General features: G+C 60.6%; 1 protein-coding gene across 4 annotated transcripts in view; it reads left to right on the top strand.

Moving 5' to 3' along the window:
* The window catches only part of CYTH1 (cytohesin 1), a 66663-nt gene that overhangs the window by 35902 nt on the left and 9422 nt on the right, over window positions 1-21339 (top strand). Inside the window, exons 1-9 of one of the 4 annotated variants that reach the window (XM_029056977.2) lie at window positions 1412-1490; window positions 13276-13358; window positions 15675-15739; window positions 17561-17627; window positions 18308-18426; window positions 18959-19039; window positions 19685-19797; window positions 20463-20611; window positions 21118-21230. In XM_029056977.2, the coding sequence (XP_028912810.1) occupies window positions 17568-17627; window positions 18308-18426; window positions 18959-19039; window positions 19685-19797; window positions 20463-20611; window positions 21118-21230 (635 nt within the window). In that variant the 5' untranslated portion in view covers window positions 1412-1490; window positions 13276-13358; window positions 15675-15739; window positions 17561-17567. Of the gene's footprint in view, window positions 1-1411; window positions 1491-10257; window positions 10424-13275; window positions 13359-15674; window positions 15740-17560; window positions 17628-18307; window positions 18427-18958; window positions 19040-19684; window positions 19798-20462; window positions 20612-21117; window positions 21231-21339 lie in introns of those variants that run through there. The other 3 variants (XM_029056975.2, XM_029056974.1, XM_029056972.2) reach the window with 3 other exon arrangements.

Below are 21339 nucleotides of genomic sequence, written 5' to 3'. Positions count from 1 at the left end.
GACGCTGGTATCGGTTAAGCGCTTACTACGTGCCCGGCACCGTTCTCTCGCCGGGGTGGACGCGGGGTCATCAGGCCGACCCCACCCGGGGCTCCCAGTCTTCATCCCCATTTGACGGACGAGGTCACCGAGGCACAGAGAAGCGAAGCGACTCGCCCGAGGTCGCCCCGGTGACGTGGCGGAGGCGGCATTAGAACCCGCCACCCCAGACCCCCCAGCCCGGGCTCTTTCCACTGAGCCACGCGGTTGCCCCCCCCCCGTTTTCCAGATGCGGCCCCCGAGGCCCAGAGAAGCGAGGCGACTGCCCTAATGTCAAGGCGCCGACAGGTGGGGGGGGGGGGGGCGGCGGGATTGGAACCCAGGGCCTCCGGCTCCCCGGGCCGGGCTCTGTCCACCGAGCCGCGCTGCTTCTCTTCCTCCCCCTCCCTCCCCGGCTCCCTTCCCCCACTCCACCCCCACCCACCCCCATCCCTATCCCACCCCCATCCCACAGCGCTCTGCACATAGTAAGCGCTCAATAAATACTATTGAATGAATGAACACCCCCATCCCCATTCCACCCCCATCCCACCCCCATCCCCATCCCCACCCCCAACCCACCCCCATCCCCACCCCCATCCCCATCCCATCCCCACCCCCATCCCACCCCCATCCCCATCCCCACCCCCAACCCACCCCCAACCCACCCCCATCCCACCCCCATCCCCACCCCCAACCCCCCCCCATCCCCACCCCACCCCCACCCCCATCCCCACCCCATCCCACCCCCACCCCCATCCCCATCCCACCCCCATCCCCACCCCATCCCCACCCCCACCTCCATCCCACCCCCACCCCATCCCACCCCCATCCCCATCCCCACCCCATCCCACCCCCATCCCCATCCCACCCCCATCCCCATCCCCACCCCCATCCCACCCCCATCCCCATCCCACCCCCATCCCCATCCCCACCCCCATCCCATCCCATCCCCATCCCACCCCCATCCCCACCCCCATCCCCATCCCCATCCCACCCCCATCCCATCCCACCCCCATCCCCATCATTCGTTCATTCTTTCAATGGTATTCAGGGAGCGCTTACTCTGTGCAGAGCACCGTACTAAGCGCTTGGAAGGGACAAACGGGCAACAGATGGAGACCGCCCCTGCCCATCGACGGGCTTCCAGTCTAATCAGTCCCCCCCCCCGCCCCCCTCCCCTCCCCCCTCCCCCCCCCCCGTGTCCATCCTCGCATCGCTCCGCCCCTCGCCGTCCCCAGCAGCCCCCCGCGGGGAGGGGAGGGGGCAAGCCGGGACACAGACGGGCCCGGGGACACACACACACACACACACCCCCACCCGGAGCCCCGCAGCCCCTCCCTCCCTCCCTCCCCCCCTCCCCGCGGCGGGTGGGTCCCTCCCCCGGGGTGGCCACCGGGCGCCTGATGTGCAAGTCCGGATCCGGCCGGGACCCGGGGGCCTGGCACCGCTCCGGCAGCTGGACCCCCATGGTAAGGGGCCGGGGGAGGGGGGGGGGCCCGGGGGGCGGGCGGGGGTCCCCCTTTCCCCCCCACCCCCTCGGATGCGCCGTCCCCCCTCCCCCTCCCTCCCTCCGCCGTCCGAAGGGCGGGGGCCCAAAGGATGGGCAGATCCCGTCGGCCTGGGGGGCACCGGCCCCGCGCCCGCGGGGGGGGGGGGGGGGAGGAAGGAGGGCATCCCCTCCCGCCCCGGGGATCGGGGGGCCATCGCCTCGGGGGGGGGGGGGGAGAGCGCATCTTAGGGGGGGCGGTGGGTCCCGGTCCCCGTGCCCACCGGGCCGGGATGACGGGCCCGAGGGGCCGGGCGGGCCCTGCGGCCCGGCCCGGGCCTGGCATGACTTAGCCGGGGAGGAGGGGGGACGGACGGGGACCCCCCCCCCTCCCCTCTGCCCATCCACCCTGCCCCCTGAGGAGGGGGGCACGGGGAGCGCCCCCCCCCACCGGGTTATGCCCGGCCCCGGCCGGGGGTGACCCGTGCAGAGAGTCCGGGGGTGGGGGTGGGCCACTGGCCTCTGCAGGGGGGAGCTGGGGGTAGGGCGGGCCCCGGGTGGGGGGGGGGTTCTTGGCATCCCCGGTGACTCCCCTCAGCACAGAGACCCCCCCCCCCAGACGCCCATCCCGGTCTGGGAGCGTTGGGAATTCCACACGCCCCCCCCCCCCCCGGAGGTTGCCCGTCCAAAATCTTCACCCCCAGACGGGTCCCCCTTCCTCTTAACCCCCTGCCCGACCCCCGGGATAAAAGTGTCCCCCACCCCCCCTTGATTATTTTTTGATTTTATCTAACGGTATTTCTTCATCCGGTCGTATCTATTGGGCGCGGAGCGCCGGACCGAGCGCCGGAGGGTACGGTGTAAGCGCCGACGGTGTGACAGACGCCGTGCTGTGACGAGTCGCTTCGGTTCCCCGGGCCTCAGTTCCCTCATCTGTAAAATGGGGATGGAGACCGTGAGCCTCCCGTGGGACCACCCGCTGACCCCCGTATCTCCCCCGGCGCTCGGGACGGTGGCCTGCACGTCGTGAGCGCTTAACAGATGCCGACCTCGTTATTACAGAGTGCCCGGGGTGGGTACGGGCTAATGGGGTTGGACCCGGGCCCGGTCCCTAGAGGAAGCGTGGGAGGCGGCGTGGCTCGGTGGAAAGAGTCGGGGATCGTGGGTTCGAATCCCGGCTCCGCCCCTTGTCGGCTGCGTGACCGCGGGCGGGTCACTTCACTTCCCCGGGCCTCGGTCCCCTCGTCTGTAAAATGGGGATGAAGCCCGCGAGCCTCGCGTGGGGCGGCCCGGCGACCCCGTATCTCCCCCGGCGCTCAGAACGGCGCTCTGCGCGTAGTGAGCGCTTAACAAATACCAGCTTTATTATTGTGATTATCAGTGGGGCTCCCGCTCTCAACCCCCATTTTTCAGATGAGGTGACGGAGGCCCCGAGAAGTGAAGCGACTTACCCGGGGTCACCCAGCGGCAGAGTGGCGGAGCTAGAACTCAGCTCCTTCTGGCGCCCGCCCCGGGGCTCTGACCACCGGGCCGCACTGCCTCTTGCTCGGCGCTGCGCCGGTGGCTTGTGTCAGTCGGTGTTATTCTTTGAGCACCTACCCTGTGCGGAGCACCGTACTAAGCTCTCGGAAGCAGGCGCGTTCGCTACCACGACGAGCTTCCAGTCTAGAGGGGGAGATTCCCCCCCCCCCCCCCCCCCCCCCCCCCCCGGAGACCAGAGTCTTCGTCATCGGGATAGTGACTTTAGTAATAACGGTGATAATATCGCTATTCGTTAAGCGCTTACTACGTGCCGAGCGCCGTTCTAAGCGCTGGGGTAGACGCGGGGGAATCGCGTCGTCCCACGTGGGTCATCCCCATTTTCCAGATGGGGTCTCTGAGGCCCAGAGAAGTGAAGTGACTCGCCCGCGGTCACCCAGCTGACGAGCGGCAGAGCCGGGATTCGAACCCGCGACCTCGGACTCCAAAGCCCGGGCTCTTTCCGCTGAGCCGCGCGGCTTCTCCGAGCTCTCCAGCGGGGCCAACCGTTGCCGGATATGAAATAGTCACATCCCATCTATTAATGCCCTGATTATTTGTTCTGATGTCTCTCTCTCCCCCCTTCTAGACTCTAAGCTCGTTGTGGGCAGGGACCGTCCTCCTTTAGAGAAGCGGCGTGGCTCGGTGGAAAGAGCACGGGTTTGGGAGTCAGAGGTCATGAGTTCGAATGCCGGCTCTGCCTCTCGTCAGCTGTGTGACTGTGGGCGCGTCACTTCACTTCTCTGTGCCTCAGTCACCTCATCTGGAAAATGGGGATTAACGGTGAGCCTCACGTGGGACCGCCCGATGACCCCCGGGTCTCCCCCGGCGCTCAGAACGGTGCCCGGCACGTAGTGAGCGCTTAACGGATACCAACGTTATTGTTGTTATCATCGCCAAATTGTACTTTCCAAGTGCTTAGTACAGTGCTCTGCGCACAACTGGCGCTCAATAAATACGATTAAATGAATGAATGTCAAATGCGGATGCAGTGTGTCCTAATAGGTAGGGCCCGGGAGCCCGAGGACGTGGGTTCTCATCCCGGCTTGTCCCGTGTCTGCTGTGTGACCCTGGGCAAGTCACTTCACTTCCCTGGGCCTCAGTTCCCTCATCTGTAAAATGGGGATTGAGACCGGGAGCCTCAAGTGGGACAGGGACGGCGTCCGACCCAATTTGCCGCGTCCACCCCAGCGCTTAGTACGGTCCCCGACGCACAGTGAGCACTTAATAAATGCCACGATTATCATCAGTGTGAGAGTCGACCGTGCCGGCTGGCGACGGCCTTAAGGGAAGCTTGGCGGGAGGGAAGGGGCGGATGGTGTAGTATAATTAATAATGGTTGTGGTATCTGCCGAGCGCCTACTGTGGTCATCCGGTGGCATGTATTGAGCACTCACCGTGTGCAAAGCACCGTTCTAAACGTAGCAGTAGGTAGAAGAAGCGCTCAATAAATACTGTCGAACGAATGAACGAACAGGAGACCATCAAGTTCCCAAAGGGGGCTCACGGTTCTGAGGAGGAGGGAGCCCAGGGATCGAATCCCCATTTGGCAGACGAGGGAACCCAGGCGCAGAAAAGTGAAGTGACTCGCCCGAGGTCACACGGCAGAGAAAGGTTGGAGCCGGGATCAGAACCCAGGTCCTCGGACTCCCGGCCCCGGGATCTTCCCACCGAGCCACCCCGCTTCCCCATTTGCCGGGATGGGGCGTGAAGAGGATCCAGCAGTGGTGGCGTCAGAAAGCTGAAAGGGAAGTTCCGGGGAACCTCCGGGCCCCGGGTTCTAATTCCGACTCGCCCCCCCCCCCCGCTGCATCACTTCACTTCTCTGGGCCTCACGCACCACATCTGTAAAATGGGGGTTAACTGTGAGCCCCGCGGGGGACAGGGACAGTGTCCAATCTGGCGATCTCATAATGATAATAATTATAATGATGTTGGTATTTGTTAAGCGCTGACTATGTGCAGAGCACCGTTCTAAGCGCTGAGGTAGACACAGGAGAATCAGGTTGTCCCACGTGGGGCTCACGGTCTTAACCCCCATTTGGCAGACGAGGTGACGACTGAGGCACAGAGAAGTGAAGTGACTCGCCCACAGTCACACAGCTGACAAGTGGCGGAGCCGGGATTCGAACCCATGACCTCTGACTCCGAAGCCCGGGCTCTTTCCACTGAGCCCCGGGCGGGGCAGGGACTTTGTCCATCCCGATTACCTCGTAGCCTCCTCAGCGCTTAGTACAGTGCCCGGCTCACGGTGAGGGTAGGAAGCGGGATGGTAGGCTTGGGTCCGACCCAGGGATCTCGACGATCGTGATCTGCTTAGGCCTGGGACCCAGCTTGGATCTACCCCAGCTCCTAGAACGGTGTCTGGCACGTAGAGTCAGCGCTTAACGAAAGCTACGATTATTATTAACAAAAACTACGATCATTATTATTATTATTATTATTATTATTACATCAGGCAAAACAATAGTCGCGACATTTTCTCTACTCCCTTGATTAGGACTCCAGGATTTGGGAGCATGGAGTCCTCAGAGTGGAGAAGTTGAGAAGCCGCTACGTAGCCCGGGGTCGTGGCTGGACACCCTCAAGGACCTGGGTTTTAATCCCAGCTCCGCCCCTTCTTTGTCGTGTGACCTTGGGCAAGTCACTTCACTTCTCTGGGTCTCAGTGACCTCATCTGTAAAATGGGGATCGAGACTGGGGGACGGGGAGTGGGTCCAACCCCCTCAGCTTGGATCCACCCCAGTGCTTAGGACAGTGCCTGGCACATATTGAGCGCTTGGCAAATACCCTCGTCGAAGCTATCATTATTAGAGTAAGCGCTTAGCAAATGCCGCTTATTAATAACGCTGATAATAATAATAAGACTGGAGAGGCGGGTCGTTTGAGGGAAGAGAGGCGCCCCGTTTGGCCAAAGGTTAAATGAGCGGGGAGTCCTCGGAGTGGAGACGTCGAGAAGCGGGTAAGCGTCTAGTACGGTACTGGACGCGTAAGTGCTTAGAACAGTGCCGGGCACATAGTAAGCACTTAGAACAGCGCCGGACGCGTATTAGGCGCTTAGAAGAGTGCCGGTCATCGTAAGTGCTTAGAACAGCGCTGGACACGCCGTCGGTGCCAATAATGATGATGATAATAATGTCGGTATTTGTTAAGCGCTCACTGTGTGCGCAGCACCGTTCTAAGCGCTGGGGGAGACACAGGGGAATCAGGCCGTCCCACGTGAGGCTCACAGTTAATCCCCATTTTACAGATGAGGGAACTGAGGCCCAGAGAAGTGAAGTGACACAGCTGACGCGTGGCAGAGCCGGGATTGGAACTCATGACCTCTGACTCCGAAGCCCAGGCTCTTTCCTCGGACTGTAAGCTCGTTGCGGGCAGTGAAGGTGTCTGTTGTTCTTTTGGACTCTCCCAAGCGCTCGGTACAGTGCTCTGGACGCAGCAGGCGCTCAATAAATACCACCGACTGACCGAGCGGACACTTTTTAAGCGCAGATACCTTAAAAGAAACAAAAAGCAGGGCGAGCACTCGAACCCCGATCCCACGGGAACTCAGAGCCGCAGGGAAGGGTGTCCCCGTCCCCGCCACCAGCCCCCTCAGAGGTCACCGCGACGCGCCCCTCGCTCCAGCGCTGACTCGGGGGTCACGAGCCGGAGCCGGCCCCTTTCCCCGCCCGCTTCCCGTCCTGCCCCGAGGTCGGGATCCCCACTCCCCTTCCCACTCACACCGGAGGCTCTGGGTGGAACAGGGACCGCGTCTGACCCCGTCGTCTTCTGTCTACGCCGGCGCTTAGCACCTAGCCCGGCGTGACGGGCCCGAAGAGCCCGGGCTTTGGAGTCGGGGGTCATGGGTTCCAATCCCGGCCCCGCCACTCGTCAGCTGGGTGACTGTGGGCACGTCACTTCGCTTCTCTGGGCCTCGGTGACCTCATCTGGAAAATGGGGATGAAGACCGTGAGCCCCGCGGGGGACCACCTGATTCCCCTGCGTCTCCCCCAGCGCTTAGAACAGCGCTGTGCACAGAGCGAGCGCTTAACGAAGGCCAACGTTATTATTAAGGGCTGGAGGCCGGGCCCGAGACCCTCGACGACCTGGGTTGTAATCCCGGATCCGCCACCCCTTTGTCGTGTGACCTTGGGCAGGTCGCTTCACTCCTCCGGGCCTCATCTGTCGAATGGGGATCAGGACCGGGGGACGGGGACCGGGTCCAACCCGCTTACCCCGGATCCACCCCAGAGCGCTCCGCGCCGGGCACTGTACTAACACCTACCATCAAAGTCGTATCGTTATTATCGGAATAAGTGCTTAGCAAATGCCGCTGCTTAATAATGCTGATGATAATAATGAGCCTGGAGCGGCGGGTTATTCGAGGCAAGAGAGGCGCCCCATTCGTCCAGAGGCTATTTCTTAAAGGGAAACCTCAGCAGATCTTGAATTCCTTTTCTAAGAAAGGGTCCGGGCTCGTTAAGGACACTCGTTTCCCTCCCCACCCCCATCCCCCCGTTCTTGCCACGAGAAAATGAAACTAAAAGGTCAGCTTGCACATAACCCCGTGCTCCCGCCTCTCAGGCACACAGCAGGTTTTATGCCAGACAAGCAGAACCAAAATAAATTAATTTCATTTCCTCTGCTCTGTCCTCACCTCCTGAGGCAAAGGGCAGTCGGGCTTCTTCCTGGGGTTGGTTGGCTTTTTTTTGGAAACAATCGCATCTGTTAAGCATTTACTAAGTAGGGAGCAGCGCGGCTCAGTGGAAACAGCCCGGGCTCGGGAGTCACAGGTCGCGGGTTCGAGTCCCGGCTCCGCCACGCGTCAGCCGTGTGACTGTGGGCGAGTCGCTTCACTTCTCTGGGCCTCAGTGACCTCATCTGGAAAATGGGGATTAACCGTGAGCCTCCCGCGGGACCCCCCCCCCCCCGACGACCCGGTCTCTCCCCCGGCGCTTAGAAGGGCGCTCTGCACATAGTAAGCGCTTAACAAATACCAACATAATTATTGACCCCGGGCCCGGCCTCGCCCGCCTCACCCACCTCACCCACCTCGCCGTCACCTACGACAACGGTGACTCACAGTCCGGGTGTTACCGTCTCGAGGACAGAGAGCAGCCGTGACGGGGGATTACGTTTGAAGGCGCACACTCGCACACGCTTTCAATCCTTCGGTCGTATCTGTCGAGCGCTTGCTGTGCAGTGCACTGTCCTGAGCGTTTGGGAGAGCCCGGGGGAGCAACGGACGCATTCCCTGCCCACGGCGAGCTGACAGTCTAGAGGGGTAGAAGCGACGTGGCTCAGTGGCAAGACCCCGGGCCCGGGAGTCAGAGGTCACGGGTTCGAATGCCGGCTCCGCCCCTTGGCAGCTGGGTGACCGTGGGCGAGTCCCTTCACTTCTCTGGGCCTCAGTTCCCTCCTCTGGAAAACGGGGAGCCTCACGTGGGACAACCTGGTTACCCTGTATCTACCCCAGCGCTTAGAACGGTGCTGTGCACATGGTAAGCGCTTAAAAGCGGCTCGGTGGAAAGAGCCTGGGCTTCGGGGTCAGAGGTCACGGGTTCGACTCCCGGCTCTGCCGCTCGTCAGCCGTGTGACCGCGGGCGGGTCGCTTCGCTTCTCTGGGCCTCGGTTCCCTCCTCTGCAAAACGGGGATTAACCGTGAGCCTCACGGGGGACGACCCGACGACCCCGTATCTCCCCCAGCGCTTAGAACAGTGCTCGGCACGTGGTAAGCGCTTAACAGATACCGACATCATTAAATACCAACATAGATAAATAAATACTCCCCCTTGCCTTTGATGGATCTTCCCGGGTTTATGGGAGAGGGGCGGGGTGAGCTTTTTCCTGGGATCCAGGGCCACTTCCGACCACAACGGACTTGGCCCCGCCGAAACCGGGGCGGACCTGCCTCCCTCTTATAAGCTCCCGTCGGTCAGGGGACGTGTCTGCCGCCTCTGTCATGCTGGACTCTGCCAAGCGCTCAGTACAGGGCTCCGCCCACAGCACGCGCTCAATAAATACTACCGATTGACCGATAGGCCATCGGCCCCACGCGGGCAGGGGCCGTGGCCGCCAGCTCTGTCGCCCTGGACTCTCCCAAGCGCCTAGGACGGGGCTCTAAAGGGTGTGCTGCCCACTTCACTCCTCTAGTAATAATGTTGGTATCGGTTAAGCGCTTACCGGGCGGAGAGCGCCGTTCTGAGCGCCGGGGGCGGTACAGGGTCGTCAGGTGGTCCCGCGTGAGGCTCACGGTTAATCCCCGTTTTACAGATGAGGGAACCGAGGCCCAGAGAAGCGAAGCGACCCGCCCGCGGTCACACGGCTGACGAGCGGCAGAGCCGGGCTTCGAACCCGTGACCTCTGACTCCCAAGCCGGGCTCTTTCCTCCGAGCCGCGCTGCTTCTCCGATGCCAACCTACTCGCCGGACCCCGATCTCTTCTATCTCACCGCCAACCTCTCGCCCGCTTCCCGCCTCTGGCCTGGAACGCCCTTCCTCCTCAGAGCCGCCTGAAAAATCACTCTCCCCCCCCTTCAAAGCCTCTTGAAGACCCACCTCCTCCGAGATGCCTTCCCTGACTACGCCCTCCTTCCCTCTTCCCCCATCCCTGACTTGCTCCCTTTATTCATCCCTCCCTCCCAGTCCCACACCCCTTAGGTCCAGATCTGTCATTTATTTATTTCCGTTAACATCCGTCTCCCCGCCTAGACCGGAAGCTCGTTGTGGTACGGAACGGAATGAGAACGTTGGTGTTTGTGAAGCGCTTACTCTGCGCCGAGCGCCGTTCTAAGCGCCGGGGGAGATACGGGGCCATCGGGTTGTCCCACGTGAGGCTTACAGTTAATCCCCATTGTACAGATGAGGGAACTGAGGCACCGAGCAGTTAAGCGACTTGCCCACAGTCACACGGCTGACAAGTGGCGGACTGCGGAATACGTCTGTTCTCTTGTTCATTCAGTAGTATTTATCGAGCGCTTACTGTGTGCAGAGCACTGTACTAAGCGCTTGGAATGAACAAGTCGGCAACAGAGGCGGTCCCTGCCGTTTACAGTCTCCCGTACTCTCCCAAGCGCTTAGGACAGCGCCGTGCACCCAGTGAGCACGCGGTAGGATGGGCCGAATGATTTCAGGCAACTAGATGAAGCCCCACCTCAGCTCTGGGTTTGACGGCCACGGTCCGCAGAGCAACACGGGAACGCGTTTTCGCCGTCGTCGTTTTTCAAGCGTCTCTCGTTTGGTTTGTCTGTTCAAAGCGGGGCACGGTGGCCTCTTGTCAGTTGAACCACTCGAACGCCCTTCACGGAATTGTAACCCTGGAGAGGGATGGAGAGAGGGGGCTGACCTGGGTCCCTCTGGCCTGGAACGGGACGTGCAGCGGATCCTCTTGGGTTGGATCCTTCCCCACTTTGGCCGAGTATGTTGGGGTGGGCGGGTGGGGGGTGTTCGTGCGTGTGTTTTGGCTGCTTTAATGACAGGGATAAGGTGAAACGCCGCCCCAATTTGACAGAATTTGAGCGGGGGAGTGTCTGGGTGACCTGAAACACGGTCGGTACGTTTCGGCTCCTTTGTCGGTAGAGAAGCAATGTAGCCTTAGTGGCTAGAACCCGGGCCTGGAAGTCAGAAGGACCTGGCTTCTCGTCCCGGCTCCGACCCTCGTCCGCCGGGGCAAGTCACTTCACCTCTCCGGGCCTCGGTTCCCTCGCCCGTGAAACGGGCATGCGTCCAACCGGATTAGTTTGCATCTACCCCAGCGCGTAATAATAATAATAACGTTGGTATTTGCGAAGCGCTTGCTCTGTGCCGAGCACCGTTCTAAGCGCTGGGGGAGATGCAGGGTCATCAGGTGGTCCCGCGTGAGGCTCACAGTCGGGATCCCCATTTTACCGATGAGGCACAGAGAAGTGAAGTGACTTGCCCACGGTCACACGGCGGACCCGGGATTCGAACCCACGGGTCCCGACTCCCAAGCCCGTGCTCTTTCCACTGAGCCATGCTGCTTCTCATTAACACAGATCAGTGCCTGCCTCATAGCGAGTGCATAACAAATACCATAAAAAAGTAGGGTAGCAGAATAAGAGGGGTGTATCTATGAGAGAGAAGGGGGGAGAGAAAGAATATATATATATATATATATTTTATTTTTTTTGATGTTTTGGTGGAGAAAAAGGAGGGATTTATACCCTGCCCATGAGGAGCTTCCTCTCTAATGCAGGAGACAAATGTAAAAATACTCTCAACCCCCGTGTCGTCTTCGACGTCTATAAGGGAGAACCAAGGAGGATGTAATCAAGCTAATCAGGTTAGACACAGTCCCGGTCCCCCGCGGGGCTCACAGTCTTCATCCTCACTTCACAGATGAGGAAACTGAGGCCCAGAGAAGTGAAGGAACCTGCCCAAGGAAACACAGCTGACAAGAGCCGGGACGAGACCCCGGGTCTTCCGACTCCCAGGCCTGGGCCGAAGCCACTAGGCCACACTGCTTGTCTAGAGCGAAACAGTGGAAACCCTTATCTCTGTAGTTACCAAGTGCAGGCTCTTTTGTCATCATCTCTTGGAAGAGGAGACGGCAGGGGCCGTGCCAAAGCAAGAGAGACAAAATGCGCGCGTAGTTAAAATTTCCAACACGTGGTTCAAATTCCGAGGCGCCGGACGGCCAGGGTGTTCGGAATATCTTTCCCGGAGGGAGGCTTAGAGCTCGAACGAGCGTAGAAGTTGATAGGTGGCGCGGCCTGGTTTTACCACGCTGGGGGGAGCGAGGTAATCGGGTCTCTGTTGATCAAGTGCTCCACACCCGGTAGGCGCTCAGTCAGTAGCCTTGCTTGGTTGATTGAGGCCAACTCCAAAACGGGCCCGCCTCCAGACTGAGCTCAGCGAGCCCCGTTAATCGAGGAAATCAAATTTCCTATCATTCATTCATTCGGTGGGTTTTTTTGGAGGATTTACTGCGTGTAGAGCACTGTACCGAGCGCTTGGGAGAGGACGGTGCAGCGATAGACGGGTACATTCCCCGCCCGGGTTCTGGGTCTTAGAAAGCGAGTTGGATCGAGGGAGTCTCTGAGCAGGGGATTCAGAGAGCATATCTCCCCTCTCTGAGAGAATCGATCAGTCGGCCCTATTTATTGAACGCTTTACTGCGGGTAGAGCACTGGACTAAGCGCTTGGGAGGGGAGAGCAGAGCGGAGTTGGTAGACACGTTCTCTGCCCGGAAGGGGGAGAGAGACATTAATATGAATAAATAAATGACAGCTGTGGACGTAAGTGCTGTGAATAAAGGGTGCAGATCCAAGTAAAAGGGAGACACAGAAAGAGGTAGGAAAAACAGCAGGCCTAGTGGGTAGAGCCTGGGCCCGGGAGCCCCGAGGACCTGGGTTCTAATCCTGGCTCCGCCACTTGTCTACTGGGTGACCTTGGGCAAGTGACTTCACGTGAACCCCACATGGGACCTGGACTGCGTCCAACCTGATTGCTTCGTATCCGGTGTAGCGCTTAGTACAGCGCCTGGCACATAGAAAGTGCTTAACAAATACCGTAAAAAAAAAAAAGAAGAGAAAACCGAAGACAGGCATTCGCCATCAAGTGATCCCCTTCTGTCTGCCCATGTCTGTTGGGTGGTCTTAGGCAGGTCACTTCGCTTCTCTGGGCCTCAGTTTCCTCATCTGGAAAGTGGGGACTAAGACTGTGGGAAAGGGACCGTGTCCGACATGGTTATCTTGGATCTCCCCCAGTGCTTAGAACAGTGTTTGGAATATAGTAAGCACTTAATAAAGACCATTATTATTATTATTATTGGCTTAAGAAAAGCAGCGTGGTTTAGTGGAAAGAGCCCGGGCTTGGGAGTCAGAGGTCATGGGTTCGAATGCCGGCTCCGCCGCTTGTCAGCCGTGTGACTTTGGGAGAGTCACTTAACCGCTCTGTGCCTCAATTACCTCATCTGTAAAATGGGGATTAGACCTGTGAGCCCCACGTGGGACAACCCGATCACCTTGTATCCGCCCCAGGGCTTAGAACAGTGCTTGGCGCATAGTAAGCGCTTAACAAGTACCGTCATCATTATTACTTTTATTACTATTAAGTACCATTTTTGTTGTTATTATTATTCCCTCCTGGGCGTAGTGGTGGCCAGAAGAGCAGTCTCTCCCAGGAATTCTGTTTTCCTGGAAGCACCGGGGGCGAGCCCTCCCCATAGGCGCCCCCACACCCAACCCCGACCCCCCGGTTGGGTTTCCGCTAGACGCGACGTGAGGTAACGCCGCCTTTCCGTTGCAGTGCCCAACGACCTGACTCCCGAGGAGCGCCAGGAACTCGAGAACATCCGCCGGCGGAAGCAGGAACTGCTGGCCGACATACAGGTGGGTAGGGAGAGCCCTGGGCCTTGAACTCTGGCCCCTTCTGCTCCCCCCAGAGTCCTGCTCTGAGTCCCCTTGGTCTTTCCCAGCAGCCCCCCGCGCTCCTCGAGACCCCGCCGTGAGCCCCCTCGGTCTTTCCCAGCAGTTCCCAGTCCCCGTCGAGGTCCTGCCCTGCGACCGGTCCTCCCAGAGATCCCGCTGCGAGTCCTCCCGATCTTTCCCGGCAGCCCCCAGGCCTTCTGGAGGCCCTGCGTCGAGTCCCCTCGTCTTCCCAGGGGTCCTGCTCTGAGTCCCCTTGGTCTTCCCCGGTAGCCCCCCTTCCTCCTAGATGTCCTGCTTCGAGTCCCCCGGTTTCTTCTGGCGGCCCCCCAGTCCTCCCAGAGTTCGGCCTCGAGGCCTCCCGGTCCTTCCCAGCAGCCCCCGGTCCTCCCGGAAATCTTGCCGTGAATCCCCTCGGTCTTGCCCGGGATCCCCCAGCCCTCTCAGAGGTCTCGCTCTGGGTCCTCCCGGTCTTCCGCGGAGACTCCCGGTCCCCTCGCTGTGAGTCCCCTTGGTCTTTCCCGGCGGCCCCCGGTCCCCCCAGAAATCCCGCTTCGCTGGTCTTTCCCAGCGATCCCGCTTTTCGGAAGCTTGTTCAACCTTCCCGGGAGCCGGGGGTGGCAGGGGGAGCAGAAGGCCGAGGATCTCGTCGGGGATGCGGCGTCCGCGGTAGATCGTTTGTCATGTCTGTGATGGAAGTACCGGAGAGTCTAATTATTGCCATATGGTGGGCATGAACTAAAAGGATTAAGGGGTGATATTGTTAACCTCTGGGCCTCTTCCTTCCTGGGGGAGCAGCAGAGGAGCTGCGGGGGGGGGGGGGGGGGCCTCCGGGTGGCCCTTTCCCCGTCTCTAGATTAGCCCTCCGATTTAGCTCAGCGGCGAAGCCGCCCCGTCTGGCCGGGGGCGGCCCGGTGGTTTTTCCCGGGGCTCCGAGCCTGCCAGAATTCCATCAGGACCGCAAACCGGGCCGTGGGATCGGCTCCAGTTTACAGTTGGCTCGCCCTCGTTTAATAAGGTCACACCCCCCCCCCCCCCCCGCACGCCGGGCACCCCGTTAGCCGGGGTCACCTGTCACCCCTTCCTCCTCCCGCTCTCCATCCTCCTCGCCCTCCTCCTCTTCCTTCTCTTCCTCATCCTCTTCATCCTCCTCCTCTTTCTCTTGTCCTTTTCGTCCTCCTGCTAATTGTCCTCCTCGTCCTCCTCCTCTTCCTCCTTCTCGACCTGCTCGTCCTCTTCCTCCTTGTCCTTATCCTCTCCCTGTCCTCGTCCTCCTCCTTGTCTTTGCCCTCCTCGTCCTCTCCTTTCTCCTCTTCCTCCTCCCCCATCCTCCTCGCCCTCATCTGCCCCGTTGTCCTCGTCCTCCTCCCCCTCCTCATCCTCCCTCACATCCTCCTACCCCTTGCCCTTGGCCTCATCCGCCCCATCGTCCTCCCTGCCTCCCCCTCTCCCTCATCCCCCTCCTCATCCTCCTCCCCCTCCCGCTCCTCCTCGTCCTCCTCCCCTTCCCCCTCCTCCTCGTCCTCCTCCCCCTCATCCGCCTCCTCTCCAGATCCCCAGGCTAAAAGGTCGTAGACATCTGTCTACCCTGATCCCCTTCAGTGCCGGATTCCCATGGAAACAAAACAAACAAAGAAGGCTCAGTAGGCCTTGTTTATATCTGCCGTCTGATTTCCGTCAGACGCCCTTCCCCGCCCCCATCCCCGGCTCCAACTGTCCAGGCATCCCTCTGAGCCCCCCCGCTCCCACCCCAACATGGAGCCCTCTGTTATTCATATCGGACTCTCCGAACCGCTCGGTCCAGTGCTCTGCATCCGGGAGGCGCTCAGTAAACCCCGTCGGTTGACCGGCCGATTGATGGGACTTCTGCCGGAGCGTCCGGACCACCCCCCAACGGACAAGAGGCAGAGAGGGCCTCTCTTTAAACATCTGGCTCTTGGCCGTGTGGGGGAGAGTCGTCGGGGGGCTTCGGACCCGCCACCCGGAGCTTTGGTGGGGGGGTGATTGAGCTCAGTGGGACCCCCCTGCGTCTTGGGCTTGGGAGTCGGAGGGTCCCGGGTTCTAATCCCCGCCCCACCGCTCGTCTGAGATGAGGGAACCGAGGCCCGGAGAAGGAAGTGACCTGCCCAAGAGGCAGAGCCGGAATTAGAACCCGGGTCCTTCTGACTCCCCGGCTCGTGATCTGTCCACGAGGCCGCACGGCTTCTCCGTGCAGTCTCCTCCCTGCCTCCCCACCGCCATCCCCAGCGTTAATTCCTTGGCCGTTTCTCTCCGTCACAGCGGCTGAAGGATGAGATAGCGGAAGTGACGACTGAAATTGAGAACCTGGGGTCCACGGAAGAGCGGTGAGTGACTCCCTGCTTCCCCTTTTTTTTTTTTAAAATGGTATCTGTTAAGCGCTTACTATGTGCCAGGCACCGTACTAAGTGCTAGGAAACACTGAGCACTTGGAAAGAATACACGGTGGGGGAATTAGGCTGGTCCCCGTCCCCCGGGGGGCTCGCGGTCTGACAGTGCTCTGCACACAGCGAACACCTCAGTTGATCGATTGAGCCCCTCCTCGGCCGTCCCGTCGTAACTGGCGTGGCCGACCGTGTCGGCGGGAGCTTGAACTCCTCGGTTCCTTCCCCGTAGATCCATCAACCGGTCGTGTTTACTGAGCGGTTACCGTGCGCAAAGCACTGTACTGAGCGCGGTAGAGTTTCAAGCCAACCCGGACGAACCCAAGGCGGGGAGCAGCGTAAGGAATTGAAAACTCCCCCAGCCTTAGCGCTCAGAGGACTCGGCGTTCGGGGCCAGTCAGTCGATCGTATTTATTCAGCGCTTACGGTGGGTAGAGCGCTGTACTGAGCGCTCGGGGGAGTCCAATAGAACCATAGAACAGACACATTCCCTGCCTACCGTGACCTTACGGTCTCGAGGCGGTCCACCCTCGTGCGACGGGGACGCCCGACTCCATCTCAGAGTCCCCAGGCCCATCTTTCCGCTCCGCACGGGGACCACCCCCGCTCCGACCCCGCCTGGGATCCTCACGGCTGCGTTTTCCCGAGCCCCGGCCACCCCGTCTGGCCTCGGCAGACTGTCTGGCTTTGTCATTCCGAGCTGGCGCAGATGGTGCCGGCCGGGGCTTGGTCGGGCGCCGGAAACCGATCTGACCCGTCGCCCCCGATCACCTTCACGCGGGGCGGTCGGGGCCCGTGGCCTGCCTCGCGTGGCCCACCCCCACTCCCGTTAGGACAGGGGACGTCAGGCCCCTCCATATTCCTCCGGTGCCTTGGGTTGGGTCCCGCGCCGAGGCAGGACCCAGGCTCCCTCCACCCTGAGCCCCAGGGCACCCCTCCCGGCATCTCCGGCCCCCGACCTTTCCGGCGAGAGCGACGGAGCCGCTCTTCTCGGACCAAGGGCGCCGAGGACCCCGGAACCGAGTCGGGCCGGCCGGTTGGCTGATCAGACTCGCCCGGTCCCGGCAGCTCGGCGGGAGCGTCAGCACGCCCCACTGGACGGCTCACAGCGTGAGTCGTCGTGGCCGGCGGTCGCGGTCCGGGGTTTTTGGTTTTTGGTCTAAGCTGGAGCCGTCTTCAAATATGAGGAACGGAGTCATACGTAAGGTCACCCCCTTCCAAGCGCCTCAAGACCCCCGCCTTCCTCCCCAAATCTCCAGTGGGCAGGGGACTTCTGAGATCACGGAGGTAGAATGCAGGAATTCGGCTACTGAGGGAGGTGGCAGGGTCTCCTGGGCAGGGAATGTGTGTTTACTGTTGTATTGTCCCCTCCCAAGCCCTTAGCACAGTGCTCTGCACACAGTAAGCACTCAATAAATACAGTCGAATGAATGACAGACGCGTTAAGAAAGAGTAGGCATCTGCCACTCCCAGCGGTCCCTCGTTTAGCTTTCTTTCAGTGATATTTATTGAGCGCTTACTGTGTGTAGAGCACTATACTAAGCGCTTGGGAGAGTATAATGTAGCAATAAATGGACTTCAGCCCTGCCCGCAGCGAGCTTACAGTCTAGAGGGACTGAAGGCGGGAGTCCGGACAGGGACGTGAAAAACCATCTCTTGAGGTTTTTGTGAGTTTATGATCGTAAGATGATGATTGGTTTTGGAATGCCGTCTCCCCCAGCCGGACAACTGGGGACTAAGTTGGTTGTGCCCGTTGCTTTATAGGAAAAACATGCAGAGGAACAAGCAGGTGGCTATGGGCAGGAAGAAATTCAATATGGACCCCAAAAAGGTAAGAGAAAATGACACTCGTAAAACGGCCAAGTCGTTGGTCGGGCGGGAGGGGTTGGGCGAGTCCCGAATTCCTTGGTGTCCACATCGGGATCCTGGCGCAAAGCCATTTTGGAAGCCGCCGCCTCTGTTTCCCAGAGGCCGTTCCAGGCCAGAACGTCTTCCTGCTTGGAGGTAAAAGTTCAGCTCTCGGTCGCCGACCCTGGGAAACTCTTGCGGCTCTCACTCCGCGGTAAAGGAGAACGGGAGGAAGCGGGTGGAATCCCGCCTTGGAGGTTGACAGCTCAGGCGAACGAAAGGAAGACTGAGCTTTGTCCAGTGGGGCGGTAAGCCTATGGAATGACCCGAGAAGGCCGGGCGACCAGAAAGCATCGATAGGCCCAAGAAGGGACCGCCGACCAATTCGCGGGTGAAAGATCCAGAACGTATTCGAGGTTTGGTGCCCATCTCGTCAAGGATGGGGACACGGAGAGCTTTTTCTCCCCGCATCCTTTGGGGCTAGCGTCCTGACCCAGTAGCCCAGTTGCCCTGCGCCCAGGGGTCCCACCGGGCGTTGACTCTCTCACCCGATTGGCAGTCCCAAAGAGCAGTCGGTCACCCGGTCCCCCTTTCCCCCAACCCAAATCCCTCAGCTCCCTGCCCAGCGGCCCCAAAACGGATATTTTTCTCGGGCTGTTCCAGGGCATCCAGTTCTTAATCGAGAACGACCTCCTGAAGAACACATGCGAAGACATCGCACAGTTCCTGTACAAAGGGGAAGGGCTGAACAAGACGGCCATCGGTGACTACCTGGGAGAGAGGTATTCAGACAATAATTAGAGGAAGAAGAGGAAGAGCATTTATTGAGCACTGACTCTTAAACTCTGGGTCAGTGCCCTGCAGTCAGATTGGACACTGTCTTTGCCCCTTACGGGGAGCTCGATCTGAGGGGAATGGGTGGTATCTTCACAGATAAGTGGGCAGGCCAGGAGCAGAGCCGGGGTTGGAACACCGGGGACCTGACCCCGAGGCCCGGGTCTCGGGGTCGGGGCACTGCGGGAGAGGACAGGAATGACCAGCGGGCCGCTGGAAGAGCCAATTTGGCACCCTCGAGGAGATGGGGCGGGTTTGGGATACAAGGGCCGCGACCAGAAAGGGTGTCGCCGCAAGGAGAAGCGGCAGCCACCGAGGCAAGGGGTTTATTCTCATGTCCGTGGGACGCACGGGGTCTTCTGGCCCCAAGTGATGGGTAGGGAGCCCAGACGAATCCAGTCCCGCGATCCCTTGCCGTCCGCCGTTGACCTCCCTCCTCCCCCTCTGCCTCTTGGCTTACCCCTCCCTCTGCCCCGACAGAGATGAATTTAACATCCAAGTCCTTCACGCCTTCGTGGAACTGCATGAATTCACCGACCTCAACCTCGTCCAGGCGCTGAGGTGAATGACCCACCCCTGGAATGGTTCGGCTTTCCAAGTGCCAGGGTGGGAAACGACCTAGAGGGAGGAGGTTGGGGGCCTAAAGGGGTCAAGGGGACGGCGAGAGAGGCTAAGGCTGGCCTTCGGCCCAGCGTGGGGGAGAGCAGGGAGACGTCGGAGAGCTCTCGTTCCTCCACTCCTGCGTATTTATTAATAATGGTAACGTGGTATCCGTTAAGCGCTCACTCCGTACCAGGCACAGTACTAAGCGCTGAGGTGGATACAGGCAAATGGGGTTGGACACAGTCCCTAGCCCACGTAGGGCTCGCGGTCCTAACCTCCATTTTCCGGGCAAGGCAACTGAGCCCTAGAGAAGTGAAGTGACTTGCCCAGGGTCACCCAGCAGACAAGTGGCGGAGCTGGGGTTGAGAACCCCCGTTCTGACTCCCAGGCCCGCACTCTACCCGTTAGGCCACACCGCTTCTCTACCCTCCGATCAGTGTCTTCGGAACCGGGCCGGACGGTCGTGGGGTCGGGGTGGGGTAGAGGGGGCTCAGCGATTCCAGACGGCCCCCCTCAGCCTCCTGGGAGGAGAGGGGAGAGAGTCGTCTCCGCCTCCCCTCCCCGCAAGCCCCAGGGCCCACCGCTCCCGTCCTCCTCCTCCAGGCAGTTCCTGTGGAGCTTCCGCCTTCCGGGAGAGGCCCAGAAGATCGATCGGATGATGGAGGCGTTCGCTCAGCGCTACTGTCAGTGTAACCATGGCGTCTTCCAGTCCACCGGTGAGCCAGCGCGGGCCCCGCCCTCCCCCCGCCCTCTGCCTCTGTCGATCAGCAGTCGATCGGTGGTATTTATTGAGCGCTTACTGTGCGCAGAGCACTGGACTAGGCACTCGGGAGAGGACCACGCAACAGAGTTGGTAGACTTCCTTCACGCTGCCGAGCGGATTCCCGAGGGAAGGGGCCCCGGGATCCACTCCCGCTCCTGCCCTGCCGGCGGAGGATTGTGGCCGGAGGGGAAACGGGCGTGTCTCTCCGCGCTTAGATCTGCGTCCTGCGTCATCTTGCGGGGCCACTACGACCCCGGGAGCCCGCCGGGCTCTTGGCCCGCTGGGACTCTGACCCCCAGCACCCGCCCCCCCGCCCCCTTTTCTTAATGGTATTTATGTAGCCCTTATTGTTAGCGCTGTTCTGATACAAAGTAATGAGGTTGGACGCAGTCCCTGTCCCACTGGGGGTTCCCAGTCTTAATCTCCATTTCACAGATGAGGTAACCGAGGCCCAGAGAAATGACTCGCTCAGGGTCCCACAGCGGACCAGTGGCGGAGCCGGGATCGGAACCACGGTCCTCCCGGGCTCTATCCACTGGGCCACGCCGCTTCTCACCCCGCCAGGTGGTGACCCTCGCCCTCGGCCCCTCCTCTCGTCTCCCCTCCCCGCCCCCGCAGATACCTGCTACGTCCTGTCCTTCGCCATCATCATGCTGAACACCAGCCTCCACAACCCCAACGTCAAGGACAAGCCCACGGTGGAGCGGTTCGTGGGCATGAACCGCGGCATCAACGACGGCGGCGACCTCCCCGAAGAGCTCCTCAGGGTGAGGCCGGGGAGACCGTGGGCGAGGGGGGCCCCCCCCCCCCGCAGCCCGAGCCCCCGTCGGAGGGAACCGGGTTCCTCGGAGCCCCGGTGGCTCTCGCGAATTTAGAGTTACGGCGGGACGTTGGTCGAGAACAGTCAGACACCTAGTCGGTCCGTCGGTGGTATTTATTGAGGGCTCACTGTGTAGGGCACTGGACCGGGCGCTCGGGAGAACACGGTACAACAATATAACCAACATATTCCCTGCCCACGGCAAGCCGGCAGTCTAGAGATTATCGGTCAGTGAGTGGTATCTATCGAGTGCTTACCGGAGTCGAGAGCCCTAATGATATTAATGGTAATCGCCGTCGTATTTGTTGAGCACTTACTATGCGCCAGGCACTTTGCTAAGTGCCGGGTGGCCTGGGTGAGTCTAACAGAACAGGGAGCGGACAGTCTGGAGGAGACGGTTCCTCGCCTCTGGCGAGAGGTTGGGGTGACGCCCCGGTCTGTCTCCGTTCCCAGAACCTGTACGAGAGCATCAAAAACGAGCCCTTTAAAATCCCGGAGGACGACGGGAACGACCTCACCCACACCTTCTTCAACCCGGACCGGGAGGGCTGGCTGCTAAAACTCGGTGAGTCGGGCCGGGCCGAGGACGGGGCGGGGGGAGGCGGGCACCGGCGTCTCCCCGTGACAGAGAGGCGGGAGGCGGGAAGCTCACCGCCGGATCAGACCCCCGCCATG

Source organism: Ornithorhynchus anatinus, unplaced genomic scaffold, assembly GCF_004115215.2.
Source record: "Ornithorhynchus anatinus isolate Pmale09 unplaced genomic scaffold, mOrnAna1.pri.v4 scaffold_264_arrow_ctg1, whole genome shotgun sequence".
In the NCBI taxonomy this organism is placed as follows: Eukaryota; Metazoa; Chordata; class Mammalia; order Monotremata; family Ornithorhynchidae; genus Ornithorhynchus; species Ornithorhynchus anatinus.
This window is presented reverse-complemented; position numbering and strand designations above follow the sequence as displayed.